Source organism: Melospiza georgiana, chromosome 1, assembly GCF_028018845.1.
Source record: "Melospiza georgiana isolate bMelGeo1 chromosome 1, bMelGeo1.pri, whole genome shotgun sequence".
NCBI classification, from domain to species: Eukaryota; Metazoa; Chordata; class Aves; order Passeriformes; family Passerellidae; genus Melospiza; species Melospiza georgiana.
The window spans coordinates 112,516,635-112,541,881 of NC_080430.1; the positions used below are offsets into that span (position 1 = coordinate 112,516,635).

Consider the following 25,247-nt stretch of genomic DNA (forward strand, 5'->3'; position numbering starts at 1 on the left):
ACTACTTCAGCATTTGCTTTTGCACAGCAAACCCTGTGAGGCCCCAGTGCTGCCAGTCAGGGTCATCTGTAGTGCTTAGACACAGCTTAGGGCACTTCTGGATATCCAAATTATATTGGCCAGTCTTAGGCCCCATTACCCTGTCTGCTCATCAGCCATATGTATTTAAATATGCATATGTATGTGTGCGCACACACACACAAACACACACATACGTATATATTTGGAGGGCAAATTGGGTTTACATTGGCTCTTGTGATGCTTTTCGGAATACAAATGACCGATAGACAATACGGTGTCAAAACAAATCAACTCAAATGGAGAGATTGAAGAGATAAATGATATATTTTCTTTTTCTGTTCCTCTCTTCCATAACCATTTAAGTGTGGGAAAAGCCAATGGCTCTAGGGTGGAAAGCTGAAGCCAAGTTGATATGTGTCTGCCTTGCAAAAATATAATCCTGTTAGTAAGTATAACTAAACCTCCTGGGAAAAATAATCTAAATCTGAAGCGCTTCCACATTTTTTAATCTCTAAATCTTCCATTGCTTCTTAATAATGCCATTGCTTCTACTTAGCTTTTTTTTTTTTTTTATATAACATAATATAACAGCTCTTTTAAAGGCAGATGGAAACCTCATGATGAAGCATTGCAGAAAAATTCCTAAGGGTCTAAAGGGCAGCATGCACAAAAAGAATACAAAAGGACCACATTCTCAGCCATAACAGTGCTAAGTCTGGTTTACACAAATCAGAATCCAATCAACAAAGAATGGAAGTACAGAAGCCTGGAAATTCCTATGAATTTTAATCTTATGAAGCCAGTCAAAGGAAACTCATGTAATGAAAAAGTGTGCACAAAAGTCAGCGTTAAAGAATACAGTAAATATTTCTTGAATACTGACATAGTGAATTCGTTATGTTTTGCTTGTATTTCTAGTTGATTTTCTGGCAAAAAGCAGAATTTTAAATGAGTGAAAAGTATAATTAGAATTTCTATTTAGAATTATGGGTTACACTGACATAGAAGTAAATCTTATTCAATAAACTTTAAAGATTATTAGCTAGTCAAACTTAGGGAACTGACTCATTTTCTAAAGCCTGAGTGATTTAATGAAGTGAAGCATGTAGCATGCATCGATGTACATATGTGAGTATACCATTCATGTCTGTTTTACATGTATATGTTACTGCATTAGTCTGGTTTGGGATTAGCAGAGAAAGAGGCACAGTCACAGCTCTGTGTCCTTCCAGAATCAGTTCATCTTTTAGTTCTGATCCGATGCAATTTTCTTCCTTAAAATTGTGAGTGACAATGAACAGAGTAATTTTAGAAATATTGATGAAGATCTAAATTTCTAGGTACTACTATTGCCAGTGCAGTTAGACCATCTTAGGTAGCACATGATTATATACATGAAACAGGAAATCCCTTATAAACATTGTGTTCCCTGGTAGAGTAGACTGAAGATCACAGAAACTCCATTTTCAGAAAAATTACACAAAACTTCATTATCTAGCCACATCATTAATCTTGTCGGAATTTAGAAGGAAACATGGCTGCCATTTTGCTAATCTCACAAATATTGGTTGTCTCTTTTTTTAATGCATGGTGACATGTCCTCACTGATGTCATTAATTAATATCATTAATTCATGTGGGAAGCTGTGAAGTAGTGCCAAGGAGTTTGGATGACGGATTGAAGTTGCTCCTGTGCAACTCTGGACTCCTAGTGCCTTACAGTAAGATTTGGAAAATTCCAAGAAAAAACACATTTCACCATTTGGATGTCAAGAGATTAACATTGAGAAGCGGATGAACTTAGGAGAGCATTCTCATCTTTGGAAAGTGACTGAACACTTAACTGGGGCTGAACATTAAGCTGGGGCTGGTAGGTGTTTTAGGGGCTATGTGTGCCATGCAGTGTGTGAGGTCATGTTTTACTTATCCAGCTCAAAAAAAACCAGGTTTTCTGTGATGGCAGGTGATCATTGGGGACCAGCATGGGTGTACAAGGAGAATGAGGATAGTGAGAGGAATAATAAAGTTAAGCCATTGCATGCTTCAAGACAGTTGGGGGAAGAGCTGGCAATGTGCCTTTTTGCCCCAGGACAAACTCTTGGTTGAATTTGGGATTTATTAGCATTTATGCATTGTAAATTGAAAGTAGAGAGCCAGGTATAGCCTCCCCTTGAACAAACCAGGGACAAAACTCTTCTCCATATCACAACATATGTCCTTCACTCATTCTGGATGCAGGCATATTTCCCATTTTTCAGCCAAGTTCTTCTTCAAGGTTCCTGGGGGTCAGGTGTATCTTTTAAAATGCAATTGTCAGGACCTACTGACAGGTACAGTTTATGCAATGATGTGAGCCCTGTGTGCTTTTTCACTTTTGTTCCCAGTGCTGATTTTTTCACCTACTTGAAATCTTCTAGGTCCAAAAAATTCCCAAAGCACTTAGGATAGGGAAGCCATGAGTGTGATAGGTGTCTCCCAGTGCTACTGTATCACAGATAGCAGTAATAATTATTACTGTAGTGTATAATGAGATAAACAGTTTAATACTGAGCTTCATATACATAATAAATCTGCTCTGAGATCTTTACAGAGTAGTGTACTGATGTGTGTTCCCACAAACCTTCTTTTTAAAGGACTTATTTCTCTGTATGTCAATCCACATATATATTGTGCATTACAGTAAGTGATGTCATAAATATGCATTTTAATTGAATAGATTCTCATAAAATGGACATGTAAAATATTACTATTTTCTACTTTTGAACAGGGAAGGACATGGTAAAATTTCCGTTTTTGCTGTTAAAATGGCCTTGGCAACTCTTTGTGGAGGAAAAATCATGGACAAATTAAGATGTAAGTGATATGTTTTACCTGTTAAAAATTGTTATTGTTGAAGAATTAACAGTACAAGTAGAAAAGAGGGAATTAGGATAAACTACACTTTCTTGGCTGGGTTTGGGAGTTGCCCTATGTATATCTCTAAGTAAATCCCACTAAATGTTTGGTTGAACTTCACACTGAGGTTTTTAAGGACAAATTGCATACATTGAGGTTCTTATTGGTGAATTTTATTTTTTTTTCCATTGGGGTTATCGAACTTGGAATATAAATAAGTGCCTCAACATCATGAAGCATAATTTAACCATTTCTTCTGATTATTTTTTAGCAACATCTATGTCTTTTCACATGTAGAAGATCAATATATTTATGTACTATTCATATTTTCTTCCATAGGGGATTCTTATGCCATGTATTTTGGTGAACAGATTCTCATTTTGTAGGATTTATTCTCATTTTTTAGGATTTATTCTCATTTTGTAGGAAGTATTCTCACATCAGCATACTTTACTTGTTGCTGCAATGGAAGTCTTTCTCTATAGGCGTATAATGGTCCAGAAGACCATTTTCCAGACTTTTTGACCAAAAACCTTCAGTTTCCACTGAGCCCTCTACCTGAGCCCAAGAAAACTGAGTTTACAAATTACAGTTGTTTACAGTAAACAAGTAGAAATTCCAAGTGCTAATTTAGTCATCCAGATTTGGTGCCATTTTTTAATATATTATTTCTGTGTTGAAATTCAAATACAGACTGAGCTGAAGTTATAAATTATAAATTGAGTGTCATTTGTTCCCTAAGCTGCTTTAAGAATAGGAGCTGGGTCCATCCAGTGGAGGGCTGAAGTACAATGATGATTTTTTGGGTCAGCAGTCCTGGAGTCCTGTTGTCAGAATTTCCCTTCCAGGTTTCTGGAAATGAAGCAGCTGACATGACAGCCTGAAAAACAATAAATGTTCCTTAGTCAGAGATCTCCTGCTAAGCAGAGGATAATTTTAAACAAACAGAGAAGTAAGGGCTGACAAACTGACATCACTACAATAATAAAAGTGTGATATTTTTATGCATAAGAAAGACGGAAAAATGAAAAATAACTCATTGGCAAGACCTTCATTGCTTTGTGTTTCCTGTCCAAGACAATAATAACTGACTTAATGAACCCATTGTCAAGATTTTGATTTGACATGGTAAACTGGCAGCAGGCAAAAAGCTGATGTAGTGTATCTTGTCAAATCAGAGCCTTCTTATCTGATTAAATTACTGCCTCATGCCGTGCATCACTTTGCTTAAAAATGACCGCACACAAAGAAAAACAAGTCAGGAATATGTGAGTATTAAAATCAGCTAGTTCTTAATATGCAAATAATTCTTCTTGTTTTCTATTAAAAGAGGTCAGAAATAAAGATGCAGTAATAGTGGAGGTTTCCATATGCCGAACATGTTTGCTACTTCTCTTTCAAATCAGATGGTACTGAACTCAGAGCTAACCTGTAGCTCACACTGAAGCTGCTGTGATCTTTCCTTCTCTTTCCCCCCTCAGATATTTTCTCCATGATTTCTGACTCCAGCGGGGTGATGGTTTATGGCAGGTACGACATGTTCCTGCGCGAGGTTCTCAAGCTGCCCACCGCTGTCTTCGAGGGGCCTTCCTTTGGGTACACTGAGCAGTCAGCAAAATCCTGTTTCTCACAGCAGGTAAATGAAGAGACACAGGATCTCAGTCACCCTTCTGAGCAGGCCAAGACTCTTCCTGTCTTACACATAAGTGCATATTTGCCCAGGAAACACAGGGCTGGATGAGGGGAAGGTCCACTCCGCTGATTTCTGGTGTGTAGGTTTGGTGCCTTCAAAAGGAAGCTGGTCTCCATAGGTTCCCCATATAACCATGACGAGAGAGGCTTAGTCAAAAAGTGATTCAGAATCTTGACTTACGCATTCCTAAATTAGGGATCTTCCTAATTTAAGCACCAATTACATATATACCTTTAGGTACTATATATATTTATACCCCAAGACATGCAGACCTCCACCCCCCTTAGTTGGTGTTGGTATAAGCATACAGAACACTAACTTCTGCATACAAAGCTGAAATTCCACCAAAAAAATTCAAACTTCAGGTTTTCCCAGACACACAAGTTTAGAAGTGAGAAGAAAATCACCTTAAAACTTTTTTGTAAATGGAAATGAGTATGTATTAGAAAATCCTTAGTCTCTTACCAATAACACTAGTGAGATAGGGTCAGGAAAGCAATTAATTTATCCTGAATAAAATATAATTGTGGCTGGTTGTCCACTTCTCCAGTGGAGAAAGAGAGAATTCCTCTGGTTCTTGCCACACATCACACTGTATAATTCCATAAATATGTAGTAAGGGAATATGCTGAAACTGGGACAATGTTAGAAATGAAGATGTGTTTTCCTTCTCTTTATCCTTTCATTTGGTAACTGAATACTGTTGAACAAGTAAGTTCAATGGAGCAGGAATAGTGTAATTTTCATGCAAAATAGAGTCTCGTTTTTAGTATTCTCTCAGTTTCATCACTAATCAATAGGCACTCCAGTCAGCCGAAAGGAGATGTTGAAATTCATTTATTGAGTCATCTCCCAATTCATTTTAAATGGTAATGTTTGCATATGTGAGACTAGTCTGGTTTCACAGAGGGAGACTTAAAACAGCATTTCATCTTATGTTGAAGAATTTATGTGGTGAAGTGACTTCTGATAGTTTTCTATTAAAATAATGCATGGGAACAGGGTATTCAAGCTTTGCATGTTGGTCATGCTGTTATTATGGATGAAAAAAGGAATTTCTTTCCTGAAAAAATCTAATTCAGGCCTCATTTTTTATCTCAGTAGCCATCAGAAATGGCACTTGCTTTGAGATTGCATCCAACTGAGTAGACCAGATGCATTAAGGTATCTTTAGAAGCAACATCTTCAAGCAGGCATTACATGGTTTTGTTTACAAGCTCCACTTAGAGCTAACAAGAGTTAAGTCTCTGACTGATGTAGGTACACAGCAGGTTTACAAAGCTGCTGTTTTGCATCTGGAGGCAGCCAAGTACTCTTGTAAATCTAGTCTGATATTTCACTTAAATTGACTTTGTGTAGTTCTCATTACATACTCACTAGGGATGAACCAGAGTTTTGAAATGAAATTCAGATCTTTATGACACCATAATAAATGGTATTTACAGTCTTAGTCACACACAAGTCATTCTTTCTCTCTCTTATATTGCATATAGCATTATCAGAAGTTGATAGCTTGGAATAGGTTTGGCACTCTCACTCATTCTCACAACGGGTCACTTTTGCTTACCAGAAGCCTTTCAACCCCCTGATGTCTAGAGATTCTTCAATTTCAGGGAAATAAAAATTTCTGAGAATTATCTGGTCATGGTGTCAAATCCATTCAGTTTACATGTGAAAGGACTTTTTTCTTTTGCAGAAATATTTTATTATTCCAAAATCTACTGGTTTGCTTGATCCCACCACATATTTTCCTCTGCCTGTGAGCTACTGCTAGATTGAATGTCTATTCAAAGTAGAAACAACAGTGTTTCCTCATCAGCAAATTTGTGGGGCAGAAATGCTGGAGCAAGTGACTTAATGTTTCAGAATACAAATCTGTGGCTCAAAAAGAAATTTTATCATCACCACTTCCCCCATAGGTAGGATTGATGTGATGTTATAAACAGTATTGTTATCATTGTAAAAACCACTTTTTAAAAAAAATATCCCAAACTAAAAAGATAGACGCTAACTTCATTTTCTTAGCACTTGTCTAAGTGTTATTCCACAAACCTAGACTCCATCTGTGTGTAGTGTATATTTAGAAAACAGCTTTTGGTTTAAACTTTCCCAGCAGCTGAAAGAAAATTGCAGGAGGAAAATGTATGGAAATTGCTCTGACAGTGTCCTTTTAAGGGACACTACTTTTTTCTCTAATCCATAAAATCAGTGATCACAAGAGCAGTTTGGCCATAAAGCTGTCATGGAAGCTAAGTTGCTTTATTTGGTGCCAATCAGATTTTAAAGTTATAGCAGCTTTCAAAAGCCCCCTGCATTGTGGAAGAGCTTTTCTTGTCTCCTTATCTATTTGCTTCTTAGACTGGTTGTGTGTATCCCTTCAAGAGCAGAGGGAAGATCTAAAGCTACTCAGCTCTGCAGGATGGGGCACTGGAGGTCCCTTTTTTTCCTGGGCTTCCTTCCACCTTTTTTTCCCCTGTGCTCTCAAGTTCTGCTGCAGACAACAGAGACATTTGCTGGCAGCATTGGTCAGCAAAGCTGTGCCAAGCATCCACAGCAGAAAAAGAAATCCGCATCTCCAAAAGAGAAATCCTTTTCTCTGAGCTGATGCTTACAGCATAGGATACCTTTTTGGGAACTGCTTATCTGCTCTCCATGGCTGGGAAGATAATTCATACAACAAGCAGGTGGTAGTGTTTGACTGGACTTTCACACTGCAGTTATTGTGGGGAAAGGTGGTACTCCAGTGAGGTTTATAGCTCATATTCTGGCTATTTCTGTTCATTAAAGAATCAAGCCCATTTTCACAGTAGCCTGAGGTATTTTCTCCTATCTTTCCAAGTACTTGCTGTGTTTCATCCCCGAGACTGTTGCAGTGTGAGATGTTTTCCATTGATCACTCTGTGTATAAGAGAAATAACATTTTTATTTACACCTGGTGGTAATTGTGTATAAATGGAGCTCAGATACTTTGTCTGGAAATCTCGGCTCTGAAAAGAATTCCACAACATGCAGAGATGATACATGTCACTGCATAAGTGCTGCTTAGCTTCCTCATGGGGTAACCATAGTTCTTTAGCAAGTTAAAGCAGCAGCTTATGCAATCAGATATGAAAATTTAGCCATCCCTTTGGATATGGGGATACTACTTAAATATGTATGTCTATAAAATATATCTACATATATTCTCAGCAGGGCTCGACATTTTTGCATCTTAAATTTTATTTAAGGAAGGCTCAGTTGCTGATTGAAAAAACAAATGAACTAGGATTTGTGATTACTTTTTCCAGAGACCTAAGAAATTTAAGGCTCTAGATTGCATTTTTAAAATCAACAGGGATATCTTAGAGTTTAAATCTCTCTGAAATTTAAAGGGGCATAAATCTCTGAGTGCTTAAAGGCATGAAGAGTTCAGGAGCAGTTGCAGTCCCTGAGCATATGCAATCTTGACATTCCACAGTCAAAACTCACCCATAACTAGTTGCCATTGCTCCTTAGACAAGCTAAGTTTCTTAAATTACAGTAACATATTGCCTGTGCTGGTCTCTCCTTATTCTATATTTCTTTTGAATTTGTGCTCTCTTGCCAGTATTTTCTCTCATTTTCTTTTTTCAAGTACCGTCAGCAGTGATTTTTCATTTGAAAATTGGTCATACACAGTGATAGCCCACATCCACTTGTACTTGTCACACGATACTCAAAACAGATGAGAGCATGCAGAGTTGAATACCACCCTTAACCACAAAGCATCTTCAGGCAGTGACTCTAGAAAAGAGTCTGGAAGTGAGTGGGAGCTAAGTGTCTCCAACCCAGCCTTGTGAGAATGACTTCTAGTCATCAGTTGTATCATTGTACTGACTAAAAATAGCCTGGAAAAGCTTTGCTAGTATCACTTGGTCTTTTTAGTAAATCAGGGCTACAGGCAAGCAGTGTTTGAAACTTATTTCCAAGTGTTTCTGTAGAGACAAGATAAAATAATTTTGATATGTCTAATTACTGATTTTTTTTTTTTTTTGTGCATGTTTGTTTGCTTGTTTGAGCAGAAAAAAGTCACATTAAACACTTTCTTGGATACTCTCATGTCTGATCCCCCGCCACAGTGTCTAGTGTGGTTACCACTTCTGCATCGACTGGCAAATGTTGAAAATGGTAAGTAAAGAGGCGCTGCCAAAACACAGTTACAAGAATAAACTTTGGTGTGATGATTTTCACACTCTCTAGATGGTTTTGTAAAAGCTACTGTACTGGGTTCATTGACTCCATGTGCTATTTTTACAGTGCCTGGTAAAATATTTGAAGAAGTCTGTTGGTCATTCAGCCAGGAACATGGCTTAAATTTTGCTGTGCTCAGGAAGTTAACCTGATCATGTCTCCTTCTGTGCTCTGGATAAGCAAAGAGCAATAAGACTTCATCCATTCACACACTTATATTTGGTAAACTATCAAGACCAGAACTTTTATTAGCTATGACATATGGCAGCAGAGAGGGAGCAGCTTGGCAGTTTCCGTTCGTGCAGTATTGCTGGCAGGAGGTGTCAGTGCAGTGCAAAACACCAGCCAAAAGGTCCTTAGGAAGGATCTACTCCTAAGTCTACACTGCCAGACCTTATCCTCTGAAAAGGAAGTTCCCTGTGGATGGTGTGCATCCATTTTTGGTGGTAAAAGGAAAAGGAGGAAATTTGTATATGTTCCTGTGCCAAACAAATCCCTCTTCCACTGAAAGGCACCAAGGTGGGTAAGGGATGTTCCCAAGTCTTTTTTGGCTACAGAGCAACCTATCTATTCCACCTTCCTCAAGTTCTTGTCATCCATCCCTGTCCCTCACCAGCTTCACAGTGTTTCCTAGCCCAGAGCAGAAACGCTTCTTGCTGCAAAATTCTGGCAAGGAGTTAAATCCCTGACACATTCAGCACTGATTCAAATTTTCCCAGACTGAACTTTATGACAGAAAGGCAGAGGGTGCCTGGGAACAAGGGGATGTTCAGTACCCTGTGGTAAATTTGGTACAGGCTGTAGCAAGGAAAGAGGAACAGAAATAGCAGTATTGCCTGGAAGGTGCTTCCAAATATCTCAGTTGATGCTTTAGTGTCCTCAGTGACTTGCTTCCTTGTCACTGTCTGCTTCTGAACAGAGAACAAGTCTCTCCAAAGGCCAGCTTTCCAAATCTGGGCATCCAAAGCTACATGTTCAATGCCATATATTGGTAGCTAAATGACACCACTTGTTCAGATGAGACAGCAGCAATTAAGAGACAATAACAATCTAAGAGACAAGTGTACTTAGACACTTCATCCTTTCAGGAGTCATACAGCTGAGTCTGACTTTTCCTCCAAGATGCCTCACCTCAGCTGCTTAGAACACAACCAAACACTCAGCTTCTCCCAGTGGTGCAGCTGCAGTGGATTTTCCCACATACAAATTTCCTCTGTCATAAAATGGTGTGGATTGAAAGGGACCTTAAAGATCATGCATTTCCAGCTCCCCAGCAGGGACATCTTCCACTAGACCAGCTTGCTCAAATTCCCATTCAACCTGGCCTTGAACACTTCCAGGGATGGGTCATCCACACCTTCTTCAGGCAATGCAATCCAGTGCCTCACCATTCTCACAGTAAAGATTTTCTTGCTAATATCTAATCTACATCTGCCTTCTTTCAGTGAACCCATTCCCCTTTGTCCTATCCCTACACACCCTTGACAAAAGTCCCTCTCCAGCTCTCCTGTAGCCCCTTTAGGTGCTGGAAAGCTGCTCGAAGCACTCCCTGGAGCTTTCTTTTCTCCAGGCTGAACAACTCTCAGCCTGTCTTCATAGGAGAGCCCTTATCTCCATGGCCCTCCTCTGTACTCTGTCATGTATTCTGTTAGACACTGAGCACTGAACACACATTTTTTGCTGCTGTGAGCAGGAGGCATGGATACCAGCGAAGAAGCAAAGAAGGGTTTGGTGCCCAGTGTAGGAAGTGTTGCCCATGCCTTAGCACAGGTTGCTGTATTCTCTCAGGTCAGAGCTGTCAGCAGCATCCAACGCTGCAGATTGCTTTAAACAAAGAAGGGAGCACCCTTCAGTTTGGGGTTCGTCCATGAACTTTTTCTGGGTGTTCCTTTGTTTTGCTTTTTGGCTCACCATTTCTTTCTCCCGCCCAGTCTTCCACCCCGTCGAGTGTTCCTACTGCCACAGCGAGAGCATGATGGGGTTTCGCTACCGCTGCCAGCAGTGTCACAATTACCAGCTCTGTCAGGACTGCTTCTGGAGGGGCCATGCCAGCGGTTCCCACAGCAACCAGCACCAAATGAAAGAGTACACGTCATGGGTAAGGGAAGGCTCCTGCCTCGCTGCACACTGCTTTGCCCTCCAGCCATCAGAGAAGCCCCCGGGCACAGCTCTGGGCTCAGGCGAGCTGGGAGCCGGGCTGGCGCTTGGATTAGTGACCCTGTCTGGGAGGCTCCGGCGCTGGGAGCCGTCGGGAGAGCGTGGAGGTGGGAATGGTCTTTCCTGGGTGAGGATCTGGTGCGTGCCGCGGTGAGGGCAGCGCAGGAGGGGCTGGCAGCAGGGCAGCGGGCTCATGGCAGCTTCTCCCGTTCCCACAGGACTCACGGTAAAGTTGTCACTGGCTTGCTCTCTTTGGCTACGTGTAAATGAAACGATGAATACTTAATGCTCATTCATCAGTATTTTCAGTTGAGTGGCTGCAGCATATGCGTAGCATTTGGGATGATCCTGGCACTGGAGATTTGAGCGTGGTCACGGGCTGAGATCCACAGTAGTGTTTACTATAGAGAAATGCTCACTTCAGGTTTCTTGTTGTTAATCAAAATGATGCGGTGTTTTTCCTAAGCTGAAAGGGAAGTATCAACAGCTGCTGGAACCTTAACTTTCCCTGAAGGGCATGAGACTTGGGGACTCAGCTTTCCATGGACTGGAGCAAAGCCCCAGTTGACCCCCTTGTTTACAGAGCATCAAAATCCTTCAGGATTCAAACACAAATAGCAGAAAATACATAATTAATTTCAAACATTTCAAAAGGATATTGTTTAAAAAAAAAGGGAAAATTATGCATACAGCAAAAGCTCCCATTTTTATGGTACTTTGAGTTTATTATTTAACAAAGTTCTGAATTTTAATACTTCTAAAATGTCTGGTTTTCTGTTGATGGAATAGGCAAGGGTTAAATTGGACATGGTTTGCTCTGTATGCCAGTCATACAACCCTGCACTGTATCCCAGCAGACCTGGGTCTGTAATTGTTTTTGTGGGTCCTAATTGCTGCTTGTTGCATAGACACAAATGGCCAGAGTTTAGTATCTGAATAGGAAAAGTGCCCACTGTGTAGCTCAGACTCCATTCCCAGCAGCAATTGTGCTATAAAATCCATTTTTTGCTGTAGCCAGGGAGCTGTAATTATAGGTAGGAAGTAATTGGAAAACTTAAGATTTCTGCTCAGCGGAAGACAAAAATATGACCACATGCCTAGTGCTTTCAGATGCTTCCTTGCCAGAAACAAATGTTTTGCTTCAAGTTTGAAGTTGCCTTTCTGTAGCATTCATTAGCATTTGTTCAAACCTGGTTGGCATTCTAACGCATCAGTATCGAGCTCCACATGCAGAGCTCGATACGTACTTCATATACTTCACTGGAAGTGTTTATGGGTACAGTGGAAATCAACTGTTCTCAATTCAGAGTGAAATTGCATTTAATGAATGCAAGAGAAAGAGCTTGAACTTTTTGTATTTAGGTTGGATTTCTCTAGTAGAAATATTTCATTATAGAATTGGTGACAATCATATGTCAATGCAGGATGTATATGCACAAATACAAAACCCTTTCTGTCAAATTCCAGAAAGATTCTTCAATTTCAGCCTGTAGAGCTGTGTTTTGGGGGGAGGAGACAGTGTAAAGATCATTAACCCTTTTTTACTGGCGGAGAACTGAATCACAGGGAGCTGAGTTGAATTCCCTGAGAATCCTTCACACAGCCTAAAAGACACCCTGGATCTCAGAGATCCCTTAAAAGGGAAGTTGAGTTTACTCCTCAAGTGCATAGCCTCCAAACAAAACAAAAAGCAGAAAACACTGGTTTGTTGTTTTGTTTTGTTTTTTTACACATTGATGAAAATTACCCTTCTTGCATAGACCCTCCATATCTTTTGGGGACAGTGACAGTACATCAGTCTCTTTTGAAGTGCTGGTGCCACAGTGGGGCAATTCCTGGCAAGCCCCTGTCTCAAATTTCCATTCTCCAGTGGTCAGTGGCCACAGGAGGTGGAGGAGAAGCTTTGTAAAGCAGCTAAACTGAACAGGGTACTGGAGGTGAGGAGGGAGATACTAGTGAGGGGGAAGAACAAAGCAGCCTAGTGCCTGGCCCATATCTGGGAGGGATATGATGTCCCATACAGTGTATCCATAGGGACAAGCATGCTTGGATCTGTTCTCCTTGCAATCCTAAGCTGGTGAGGTACAAGCCAGCACCAGTCCAGGAGACACAAACTGTTCTTTGTTCAACAATGCCTGAGTGCAGGATTGCAAAAAAGCCATGGCAACTTTCCCTATAGATACACCCCCAGCCTGCTCTAAAGGCTGCTGGAGATAACAGTAATCCCTTCCCAAACTGAGCACTCTTTGCCTTACCAGACTCTGGGCATGGGAGGGGGGCAAGGGGGATGTCAGTCCATAGATACCTGAGCTGTTAGAGCTTCTTGTTGTTTTGTGCTTCCTGTAGCAGAAACAGTATGCACCTTACTTGTCCAGATTACCTCTACCTTCCTTGTTCCTCCCAGAAATCACCTGCTAAGAAGCTAACTAATGCACTTAGCAAGTCTTTAAGCTGTGCTTCCAGCCGTGAACCTTTGCACCCAATGTTCCCTGACCAGCCTGAAAAACCTCTAAACCTGGCTCATATTGTGTAAGTATCTGTGTGCTGTAGACAAAGTAAGCTTTGTGGTAGGAGTTGCTTGCACCAAGTGTAGATACTACAGCTCTGAACAAAGCAGGAGGCAGATGTGGCTTGTCCAGCTCAATGCATCACAAGTGCAGATTTGCTGGTGGGGATATTTAGTGTAAAAGTGTTCTTCTGGTGTGACTTCACCTGTAAAAATCAATGGGAGATATAGGTATAATCAACTACTGGGACACAACATTGCAATGTTCCCATTCTCCTCAAGAGATGTCCATGCAATTTATAGAGTTTCAACACTTTGGGATGTATTGATGCTGAGAACATCAGTTCTGTCATCTAGAGACTATTAACTTCAGTGTACCACAGGTATGCCTTGACACAAGGCACCAGAGAAAAGTGAAATTAGACCAATTTTGTAAAAAAAGGTGTCAGAGTTCCCACTGACTTTAGTGAAGCTTCTTCACCCAGCCTTGAAGAATTGTGTTAGTCTGCATAAAAAGCAGGCCTTCAACTGCCAAGTCACTTGAAAAGAGTCTATTAGCCTAATGTTTTGATATGTTGAGAAAACAGGATTATTTTTTGGTATAGTAGCATGTCACTACTTTTTTTGTGCATGAGTCAAGAAACCCAAAGCAGAAAGAAAATGTATTTGTGCAGGATGAGGAAAGTACCACTTTGGATGGGTTTTTTTCTAAAACATATCCACTAGCCATAGTGGCAGATACTCCAATTTTCTCATATATCAACTTGGCTTACCTTTGCTTCTTGAGACCTTTAAAATAAAGGGAAAAAAACATTAAATTTCCCATAAAATTAAGAAAAAATTACGACATTGGTTGGAAGAAAGGTACAAAGAAATTAAGCTGGAAAAAATATTCCAAAAATACTGCCTTTAAAGTATTTCTTTTATTCTGGTGTATTTCTTAAGAAAATATCTTTCTTAAGCATGTTCCCAGGGCTCCTGACTGAAGCATTTTGGGCAGCAGCCATTAGAATTGTATTTCCATGCTCCATAGCTATGTTACTGGCTGCTGAAACTGCTCTAGTCTGTCATTATTAAACATATTTACCTTTGTCCATCCTGAATACTTGTATGTAGCATCTCTAAGGGCGAGTGCACTCCAGCCATTGTGGGCTGTACAACACCTGGAAAGTTCACTCAACCTGTCTGGCATTTTTAGGATGAATTGTGCTGATGGTCTTATGTGGTTATAGCACAGCTTCTTCGAGGTATATAAGAGAATGCTCTGGTCTTCAGAGACAAGGTGCCTCTGTAGATACATAGTGCCAAATCCCTGTCACACTTAATTGTCAGTTAAACCCCTGCACCTCTTTATGCAAGAGTACTGGGAGGATGTTGTTCTTCGGCAGAAATGATCCAGAGTTGGATCTGCTGAGCTCCCTCCCTGCTGTGCCTGGCCCTGCTGGCAAGTCAGTGATAATTTCACAGGGCAGATTTTGGCCATCCTTAAGGGAAACTGAGAGAGACAGAGAGCTTGAAACTGAAAGAGAAGCCTCTGTTCCCTGTTGGCAGGGGGATCTTGAAGGCCTGGGGATATGTCAGAATATAAAAGGTAGTGAAAACTGGGCTACTGTGAATGGATTAAATGCATTTAGGCAAGGCAAGGAGAAGGTACCATAATTAAGTAGGAACTGATCCAAATTTTTGCTGTGAAATTAACACCTTCCTTTATTCCTAAATATACAGACAATTTAGAGTGACGGGATGTGAGAACAAACCACCATCTATTCTGGTTTATGACAGTTTCTCTTTATTCATAGATTGATGGTAATATAACTTGGCAATATATATTGGCTACAAGGATGCATGAGTGAGAAACCTGTAAGTTGTGGAGGTATCATGATCTACAGCATAATTGACACAAATTAACTGAGGGGAGAGGTATGCCACAGAACCTTGTCGAGAATATCTTCTCACTGATGCAGTTTTTATTTTTAAACATAATGGAAGTTGAGAGAAACAGCTCTGGGCAGGAATCCAGGCAAAAAAGGGGGTTTATATTTGCATCAGATGGAAGAATTTTGGCAACAAAACAGTATCCTTTTCTTAGCTTCTAGCTTAAATGGGGACAAGTGCTCCCTGCATTACTATAGAGACTTTCCTTTTGTTTGTTCTTCCACCTTTGCCTGGGACCAGACAAAAGGACTGCATGGCTTTTTTGTTTTACTGGTGCCACATAAAATTTTGAATTAAGCAAGAAATACATCTAAAGCCTCACCTAGAGAAATAGTTATCCACGTGTCATAAACCTGGTGGTAGAACTCCTCCCACTGATGAAAGGGTCATTTTTCCTCTCTCTACATAAGAATAGCAACATGAAAGAAAGTCCAGACAGCAGAGATGACAAATGGCATGGCCATGGAGATATTTTTCAAATCTATTTTGCCCTGTCCTGACTTCATTTCCATCTTAAGCCTGTGGGAGCATTATTTTTGACATCAGTGTAAACAGCTTGGAGCAGCCTGGAGCATTTTGGAAAATTCCTCCTATTTAATTTGGTTTATTACTGTGGATATACGTTGTGCCATAGCATGCTTTTATAACATAGCATATTTCAATAGCACCAAATGTTTTCTGTCTCCTTGAGGACAGCTAATTCAGTACCGCTTTTATCAGAAAGCTTAATCACTCACTTTCAGGAATTTAAAAATAACCTCAGAAAGGTATAATTTATACTCAATAGCTGAGATTTCCTTTGCTTTGCAATAAAGTCTGTTGTTCTGTCTTACCACATCACACAACTCTGTGTGTTTGAACATCCACTTGATACTCAAGTGGAACCTCAGGACTGTGACAGTGGGCATCAGCCTTTAGGAAACTTGCCTTGGGAAAGCTCTGGATTAGCTTAAAATCATTTTTTCATTATGGGAATTGACAAAGTAATGCTAATCAGGAAACCTTAGCAAGGTCTTGGAGTTTAAAGACATTTTTACACAAGAGTAACTTTGCTTTTGTAAACAGATTAATGACTTTTTATGCATAGAGGCTCTCGTGCTTTTTCAGATTCAGGGTCATAAGAATGGAGTATGTCCAATGTATTACTTGAGCCATATACATATTGAACTGACAATTTAATTAATGATCTCTTTTCCATTTTATTCTGCTGCAAAAGAGATACTTGGTGAGTATTTTTCTTCTTTAGTACACTTGTTGAAGGAAAAGCTTGGAAACATTGCAATAATCTCGGTATTACAAAAAAATAACATTAAACACTTCTTTGTAAGTATGTGGAAGACAAAGGACTGCTTCTCAAATTCATGACTGATCAGAAATGAAGTTTTTCTGAGGTTCTGCAGATGCAGGGTTCAGTTAAAACTCTGTTTTCATATAAACCACATCCTACTTCTTTCTTTTCACAGTTTTAAACTTCTTAAAAATCAGTGTAGCATTATCATGCTGAGAAATTCATTTGAATGCTTCAAATACCATATTTTTGTCTGTTTTATAAGAAGTTACAGGATGAAATATATGGTAATAGTTCAGTTCTATGCAGAACTGGGTTTCTTGGAAATGCTTTGGTTGACCAGTTGTCTTGCACAATTGGAGCCCACTGAATAGTTTGCAGATGGCTACCATATTTCAATTTGCACATCTGCAGAATTAAAAAAGCAAGATAGGTCTTCCATAAAGCCTAAAGGGAATATTAACCAAACTGAGGTCTGAATGTGGCTTCAGATTCTGCTCATAACTGATTGAAAGCCCTGTGATTTTAATAACATACCTTTTAGTTGTTCCTGAGCAGATAGATCTTTTGCCCAGTGTTCCATAAGAAGTCTGCTGAAAAGGGGAAATTTCTCCTTAATGAATGCAGAAGGAGAAAATTACACACAGATTATTTTTAAGAGTAGACAGTAAAAGAAAGCAGAGGAAAATTCCTTCTTGTTTCATTTTTTGTAAAAGCAGGAAATAAAGAATGTAGTAATAAAATCATCATTACTAATGGGTCCTCTTGAAGTAAATACTTACTCTACAATTTGACTTGGGATTTGATATACCTATTAAGAAACTTTGCCATCAAACCAGTTTAAAATTCCATGTGTATTTCATGAGATGCTGAGGGCTTGGATACACTGTGGTCACTATATGGATGTGGCAGCATGGAGCTTAGCACCAGGAATAACTTCATGAAAAGATGTGTCACTTATTGGCAGTTCCATGCTGCAGACCTCCATGCTGCCACAGAGCACTGACTGCCAGTGCTCATCCTGGCTGGTTGAAAGCAGGGACTGTGCCCTGGATTTTGCCTCTGGAAAGGAACAATGTCATTGTGGCTATTCTACCAAAGCAGGGGGGAAAAAGTTGAGCAGGTTGCTTAAAACTCACCTCAGAACACACAAAGACATTATTTCCCTCCAGGCCTAAGTACCAGTGTGTTTATATCAACTTCTTGAAACCGCAGCATCTATAATTTGAAACTATTACTGTGTAAAGCAGAAGATGTCAGTTGAATGTTTCTTTGAAGATGCCATTGCCATATTACTTTAAACAAGCTCATTCTGTTCTACATAAATACTGTTGCTGATGGAGGGGGTTTTGGTGCTAAATTAATGCAGCTGGATATTTTGCATTTCAGGCCCCCCCGACCTGTAACCAGCATGAACGACACACTCTTCTCCCATTCTGTTCCCTCAGGAAGTCCCTTTGCAAACAGAAGGTGAGTTCTTATCCTTATTTATACCAAACCATTATAAGATAGTGGTAGAAGTTTCAATCTTCCCTCACAGGGGTAAAAAAAAACCAAACCCTCTCACCAAACCCAAACCTAAACCTAAGCAGAGAAATGCCTTGGTAATTTGGACTGGCACCCAGACATCTGAACAGAGAGCTGGAGTTAAGGCACCCCAGGCTCCCCACAGCAGAGCACTGAATTTCAGCTCTCGTTTGAACCATTCTGACCGACTAAAAAGTGCTCACATGCAACCCGAGGCACCCTCCCATAGGGACCCGAAATGGGCTGTTGGTGAGAAATCATTTTGTAACAGCACTATGGGAATAGGAACTGGGATGTGCCATTGCCTACTGGGAATGCCTCATACCGCAAGATATGGATGAACAAAGAGATGTCCTCATACTTCCAAGACATAGCAAGACATCCTGTTAAATCGTTCTGATTTTCATTAAAATCAACAAAGAAGAAAGAGTAGTCTTGGAATATGGTGGCTGACCCTTCAGTAAACAAACCAGGGAAGTCTCATCAGAAACAAATCCCAAAGAGGAGGTGCTTGCAGCTGACTGTACATTTTAACTCAATATTTTGGCTCATCCAGCCAAAATATGTGTGTAGCATTTGCTAGCTGTCTGACCTCATCTGTGTGAGCCTACAAATGCACATAGGTAAGAAGGTGGCAGGAAAATAACTTCCTGCTCTCTTAGGGAAGATGAGAAATGTGTCTTCCTTGGGTGCATTTTATTGCTTGACTCCTGCTGTGTGTGTCAGTGCTTCAGCATTCCCAAATGACTAAACACAATCTCTGGAAATGCACAGCTACATATTTTAACATCAAAACTGAAACCAAACCTGCAGTGTACACTGCAAAGTCAGAGTGTAGATGGTTTACTACTTCTTTGATTTATGAATTTTGTTACCACAAGTTGTAAGCTGTAAATTCAGTGTTGTCTCAGTGCCAGTGGGTGTGACTGAGATGCTTTTTGAAAGCCAGTTCCAGAGCAGCCCCCAAGGCCAGATCTGCTGCCTATACAGAGAGACTGCAAATGCAGATTCATTTCTGTAGTTGGAATATATGGGGGTTTATGTGCAAGGCAGGGTAATGTATTTGTAGCCTCTCCAGGAGAGGTCGCTAAGAGCAGCACTCTTTAGGAGTGTTGCTGATGCTTCTTCTTATTCCCAAGACATCCCTGTGCTTGATTAACAAAAGTACACCACTCCTTAGGCCAGGGACCTGCAGTAACACTCACAGCACTGTCTACTGTGCTGCTTGTCTCTCTTTGCCTGTACAACATACCTGATTATTTTACTTTTGTCTTCTTTAGTAGCTGACTGTCTTTAACTATCAGGTTTAAACATACATGCTTCCTGAACTGTTAGAATTCCTTTTTTCCCTAGGAAGCACTCCTTGAAACACTCCCTAGGAAACACAGAATCCCCTAAAGGCAGGTGATAGTACCACCCCCCTCAAGCACAGGTACCCACACTTCATAGAAGTGGATAGTGTGACATCCCTGTACAGTTAAAAGTTTACATTAGGTAGCATTCTGGCTTTTTTAGAGTTAACTGTACCCTGATATGTAAACTAATTACATTGATTGTATATTGGAAGTTTTTTCACTTTTGTTTCATTGACATAGCAGGGTTTTAGGAGTTTGACAGCTCATTCTCATATTTTTATTTTCACCTTTTACAAATTTAATTTGCATCTTTTTATTGGAAAGAAAAAGCACCCTACAAACAGCCAAGTCGTACTCTTTCTAAATAAATTGGATTTATTGTTACAAACCCTCTCTGAACACTCTACTCTCTGTATATTCTTTTTGAGGTATTAACAAGGTTTCATTGTTTGAATCATTCAGGTTACTTGGGGGTATAAATGCAGCCAGTCCTGTGGCTGATGAGCATTCTCTTATAAAGCTGTATGTAAATCAGCTTCACAACAGTTCACGGTCAGTATGAGAGCACTAACCTACTAATCGCAGTAGTTCTGTAGCTCATGCACTAAATCATTAGCAATTCTGCTAAACTACTCAAAATATTCTTTAAGGAAGGCTCTGATGGGCTAGAGGGTTTCTGTGGCTCTAATTAGTCTTTTGAATAGACTTCCTGCTGGCTGTGAGCTTTGCCAACTTCTCTTGCTTCTGCGCAGCACAACTCTTTCCTTTTTTCCCTTTCACGTAGGATTAATATTAATGTGTCCTGTGGAAGTTGGAAACATTGCTTTTGTAAACTACACCTTTATGGTTCCATCATCAGTGTATGACTTGCCTGTTGTGTTCTTGACCAAGGAATGAGAGAGGCTTGCACAAAAGCGTGGAAATTATTTCAGGTCTCACAGCCAGCTTCTTCTGCCTCAGCTCTCGCTGTGGGTGGCTGCTGTTCTGCCCTGAGCACTGCTTGCCAATAACCCTCCCCAGACCCCTCAGCTTTGCTTTTCAAAATGACCACAGGAAAGGCAGATCTAAGTCCTCCTGAAGCTAATGAAAACTTCCCATTTATAGTGAGCGCTGGATTTGGACCCCTGAGCCCTTTGTCCAGCATTCCCTCACATCTCAGTGACCTAAAGGAAGATCCTGTTTCATTCTGCATAAAAGAAATACACAATTGCATAAGAACAAAAAACTTTCCCCACCTTTTTTTAATGTGGAATTATGTGGAAATTTCCTTTTTTTTTTTTTTTTCATGTTAATCCATGAGCATTAACTATAATTCAGTAAGAATTATCTGCTAAATGCCAAGATCTTCAGTCTGGGTTAGACAAATAACTGTGTCTTCATTCATTCTTTTAAGTTTTACTGTTACTATTGCCCTGGGAAATTCAGGCCCCATTAGTGGAAGCTCACCCTCTTGAGCATAAGAGAAACAGACTTTGATGGCTCTGTTTGCAGTTGTGCTGGTTTTGTATTAAATACTCCATTATTCATATTATAATAAGAAGAGTAAAAACTCAGAGTAAAATTTCTAGCTGGATGTAATCAACACTAAAAGCTCTGCTGGCTGTGTTTTCACTGCAGATAACTTATGGTTACTTTAATTTGTGTTGCAGTCTAGTCCAGAGGTTTCAGATAGCTTTAAGTTACATTTTTATGTAATTTGGATGTTTATTCAAAGGAGACTTGGCAGAGAAAGTCATTCACAGCATTCCCATGGTATTTATTTCAGCTACTTGTGTTCACATAAGAACATAGCCATTCTAACCAGTTCCTCCCTGTGGCAGCAAATGCTAAATTCAGCACACCAGCTCATTCTGCTGCTGGAAATGGATAGCATCTCCTAAGTTCAGCACACTACTATATTTCTGGACACAGGGGTGAAAACTGGAAATTAACTGGGAAGATGGAAAGCCTTGTTAGAGGAAAGATCTTTAATAATTGGTAAATGCAGTGACAAATGGCAGGGAGCAGTTGAAAAGAGATGGAACATTATATACTATTTACACTTTAATTGCATCTGAAGCACTGATTTCGGGTGGGTACACAATTACTCCAAAGCTCAAAGGAAGCTGGGCTCAGGTTTTCCCAAAGATGCTTTTTAATTTCTTCAAACTGCTGTAGAATTGAAGTCCACTTAAAATTTCTGTGCTTGTTTGCTTAGTTTGAGCCAGCAGGTCCATAAGAGAGCTTTAAGGAGGAGGTTGGCTTAGCAATTACAAGCACCTTTCTTCTTAATGTATACAGTGTGGAAATTGGTATCAACAATGTGCTCTGTACAGCTCAAGAACAGCTTTAAAGCACTTGTGCTAGACAAGAAGAAACAAAAATGTCTGTGATCTTCTCCCAGATACCAAATCATGGTCATTTGCTGTTGACAGCTAACATGATTAAAACCACAAGGCCTGTAATTCTTTTGTTGTAGCTAATATTCAGGGGGTTTCTGTCAATTGTTTTTGCAATTTCCAATGGCTTAGAGTGCAGCAGAACAAGGGAAGATTACTGCAGAACAGGTAATGCCCTTGCAAACCCAGTGATTTGGATATGTTACATCAAAACAAGCAAACGTAGCATTATAGAAACTTTTGTCTCAAGAGAAATAACTCTATACACTGAATTCATTTTTCCCCTTATTTGAATAATTTTGTTCCCCTGCTGCAGTCTGTCATGCTGACATAAAGTATATAGCTGCCATAGTAATGGGTACAATGTCCTGCTCTTTCTTTATAAATGTTTTCTTTAAGCTATTGAATTATTGTGCTTAGGTAGGATAAGATGAAACAGAATATTTTTTCTTGCATTTTTCTCAGCCCCTCCTTCACAGCTAATGCATTTAGTTCTTCTAAAGAGGTAATAAACTGTAATAAATGGTGTGATGCAACTCATTCTGGTGAACTTGGAATGACTTGGCAATTGTGTGATAGATAGAAAGAATGCACTGTGATATCAGATACCCATAGCCAAGGAGAAATTGAGTCTTACTCAATGCTGAGTCAGAATGGCTGGTGCCTTTTTTGAACTCCACATTAAAGTTAAAGGAAATGGTATTCTAACTAACAGGATATTCTACCTCTAACAAGAGATTAGGCCAAATTTCTGGTCATCAGCTAACTTGGAGGAAAACATACTGGTTGCTGCTGTTCTCCATGTTCCTGTCTCTAAGGAGCATGGTAGGCTTCAACTGCTTGCTATCTTTGCATGTTTTTTTCAGAACAAGATGAGAAGCCTTATTTTAGCAGAATATCAGCAATATTCCACCTGGCTAAAGGAAAGGTTTATATGTTTGATTGTTTAGTAGCCACTAATGAGGGCATAACATTTACACCAATATTATTAGATCTGTATCTTTATAGACATCTGCTCACAGCTGGAAGGTTTGTCTCTAAATTTGGATGGAGAAGCATTACTTAGCATCTTACAAGATGTTCCATTTTAGCAGGAATGTAAATATATATAAATATATATATATATATATATATATATATATATATATAATTAAAATATCTATTCCCGTTGGAAGTTCTCTGTGACCAGAATGATTAGTTGTGTTTTGGGGAGTATGTGGAGGATGTAGGAAGATATGGAAGAACAAGAAGGACAAATGTCAGCTCTTCCAAATGAAGGAGGATTGAAGGTGGAATGAGGGACAAAGGTGAAAGGGATTATAAAGGAGGCAGCCTAACCTTGGTATCCAAAGATACTGAAGTTATAAAAGAGTTATTGAGTTATTGGTGGATAATAAACAAGATATAACCACCATAGATTTGTCAAGAACAAAGTATATCAACCAAACTAATTTATTTCATTGACAGGATGACTGATCCAGTGGGTTAAAAAAGAGGCAGCACATACAATACAGGTTGACCTTAAAAGGGCTTTATACATAGTCCCAGATGACACAGAAGTACCCAAATGAAATACAGACATAGGAAAATTAGTAAAAGAGGAACATTGAAAATGAATAATGAGGTTTTCAGAAGTTTGCTGTCGCTTTAGGAGAAGGACATCTGCTGGGATTCTTGAAAGCTATCCTAAATTAGACACTGCACTATCTCTCATAGTAACTTAATGGAAGCAATAGAGTGAATACATCCAATTTGTAGGTGGTACAAAGGTTGAAATAGTTGTGGAAAGGAGTGCTTGGAGAGCAATTTCTAAATAAAAGAAAAGTAGCTCAGTAGCAATGGTAGTAATTGATGTCCAAATGATCTGAAATCAATTACAGGAAATTCAGTAATTATAAGTGAAAAGTGCTGTAGCAAGGAAGCAAATAGTCAGATAAAAGATGGGAGCATAATTGGATGGATAGAAATATTTTAAAAGAGGACCTAGGAGTTGCAGTGAACCACAAACTAATTGAAGTCAGCAATACAATTGTTAGATTGCATTTGACCCTGGAACATCATGTGGAAAGCCATTAAAACTCATTCTCCAGAGGAGGAGACATCTGCCTAGAGGTTTGCTGCAGTTTAGGGCAGCAGCACGGGGGTGGATATGCTAACCAGCATGTCTGGTCCAGAGGAGACACCCAAACATCAGAAAAACAGAAAGAACGTAACTCATGAGAAAAGGTTGGAAGATTAACATTTGCTTAGTCAACTAGAAAGGAAAGGGCCATGGTAACAGTTGCTCAGTGAGTAATCCTTGCTCTCCTGTCTCTGCACGCTGACTGTGTGGCCTCTGGAGCATGGGAGAGGGGAACTTGAGGTTGGTGGAGGGCACACTGTTAGAAAGCAAGGCCCAAAATCTGCCCTGGGGCCTTCGGTCTCCCACTGTGGCAGCATACTTATCTGGAGTTTTACAAGTGAAAGGTGCATTTGTGGCTGAAGTGGCACACCCTGTACCCCATGAATGCATTTTCCTTCTGTAACTGGGAAGAAAACCTGTGGAAAACACATCCTTCTAGATGGCATGGCACATGTTAATCTGCATGGATTCTGCCCCAGTGGAAGTGCAATACACACAAGTAGCATGCTGGTGGGCAGAGAAATGTGAAACAAGCATTTTTTCTTGCTGTGCAGTACAGCATTTCATTCAGCTATCTTACAAATATATTATAAATCAATAGGCTTGAGTTCTTAGAACAACCTTTGGTGCCATCCTCTTCAGAACCCTACTGCCAACCTTGCCCTCCCAAAAGGAGGGGAATTACACAAATCTCACCTCATTGAATTCCTTCTTTGTCCCAGTATTGAAGGTTTTGAAGATTTGCACCACATTTGTGCAACATTACCTGCCTACATACACACACACACATACACCCATACACCCCTGGGTGCGCAAGTGCATCCATGCTTTCACACCCATGAAAAAAAATGTGATTAATTTTTAAAAAAAGGAAAGTACAATATAATTTTGTTTTGATTTTTTGTTTCTTAAAAACAAAATAATGCTGCAGCATAAAAAAAAAACAAACCATTTTCAATGTTTCTCATTTTTAGCCAGTGGTAGCTTGTTAATGTGGATATTGAAGTGTTGGGAAAGAGGCAGTTACTGCAATCCATTAAATACTGTAATTAGGAAAAAAGTGTGTTTGGTGACCTATATATTATTTTAAATCAACAGAAAAACAGTACTTCTGAAAATTAAACTGCTGTATCCCATCACTGCATCCAAATAAATGCCTTTC

The 25,247-nt window shown here is 39.7% G+C and overlaps 1 protein-coding gene across 10 annotated transcripts in view; it reads left to right on the forward strand.

Moving 5' to 3' along the window:
* The window catches only part of DTNA (dystrobrevin alpha), a 223,337-nt gene that overhangs the window by 159,718 nt on the left and 38,372 nt on the right, over nucleotides 1–25,247 (forward strand). For 7 of the 10 annotated variants that reach the window (XM_058041024.1, XM_058041015.1, XM_058041043.1 and 4 more), the window contains 7 exons: nucleotides 2,788–2,873; nucleotides 4,397–4,551; nucleotides 8,649–8,754; nucleotides 10,749–10,915; nucleotides 13,379–13,503; nucleotides 18,093–18,173; nucleotides 20,048–20,137. In XM_058041024.1, the coding sequence (XP_057897007.1) occupies nucleotides 2,788–2,873; nucleotides 4,397–4,551; nucleotides 8,649–8,754; nucleotides 10,749–10,915; nucleotides 13,379–13,503; nucleotides 18,093–18,173; nucleotides 20,048–20,137 (810 nt within the window). The other 3 variants (XM_058041051.1, XM_058041068.1, XM_058041075.1) reach the window with 3 other exon arrangements.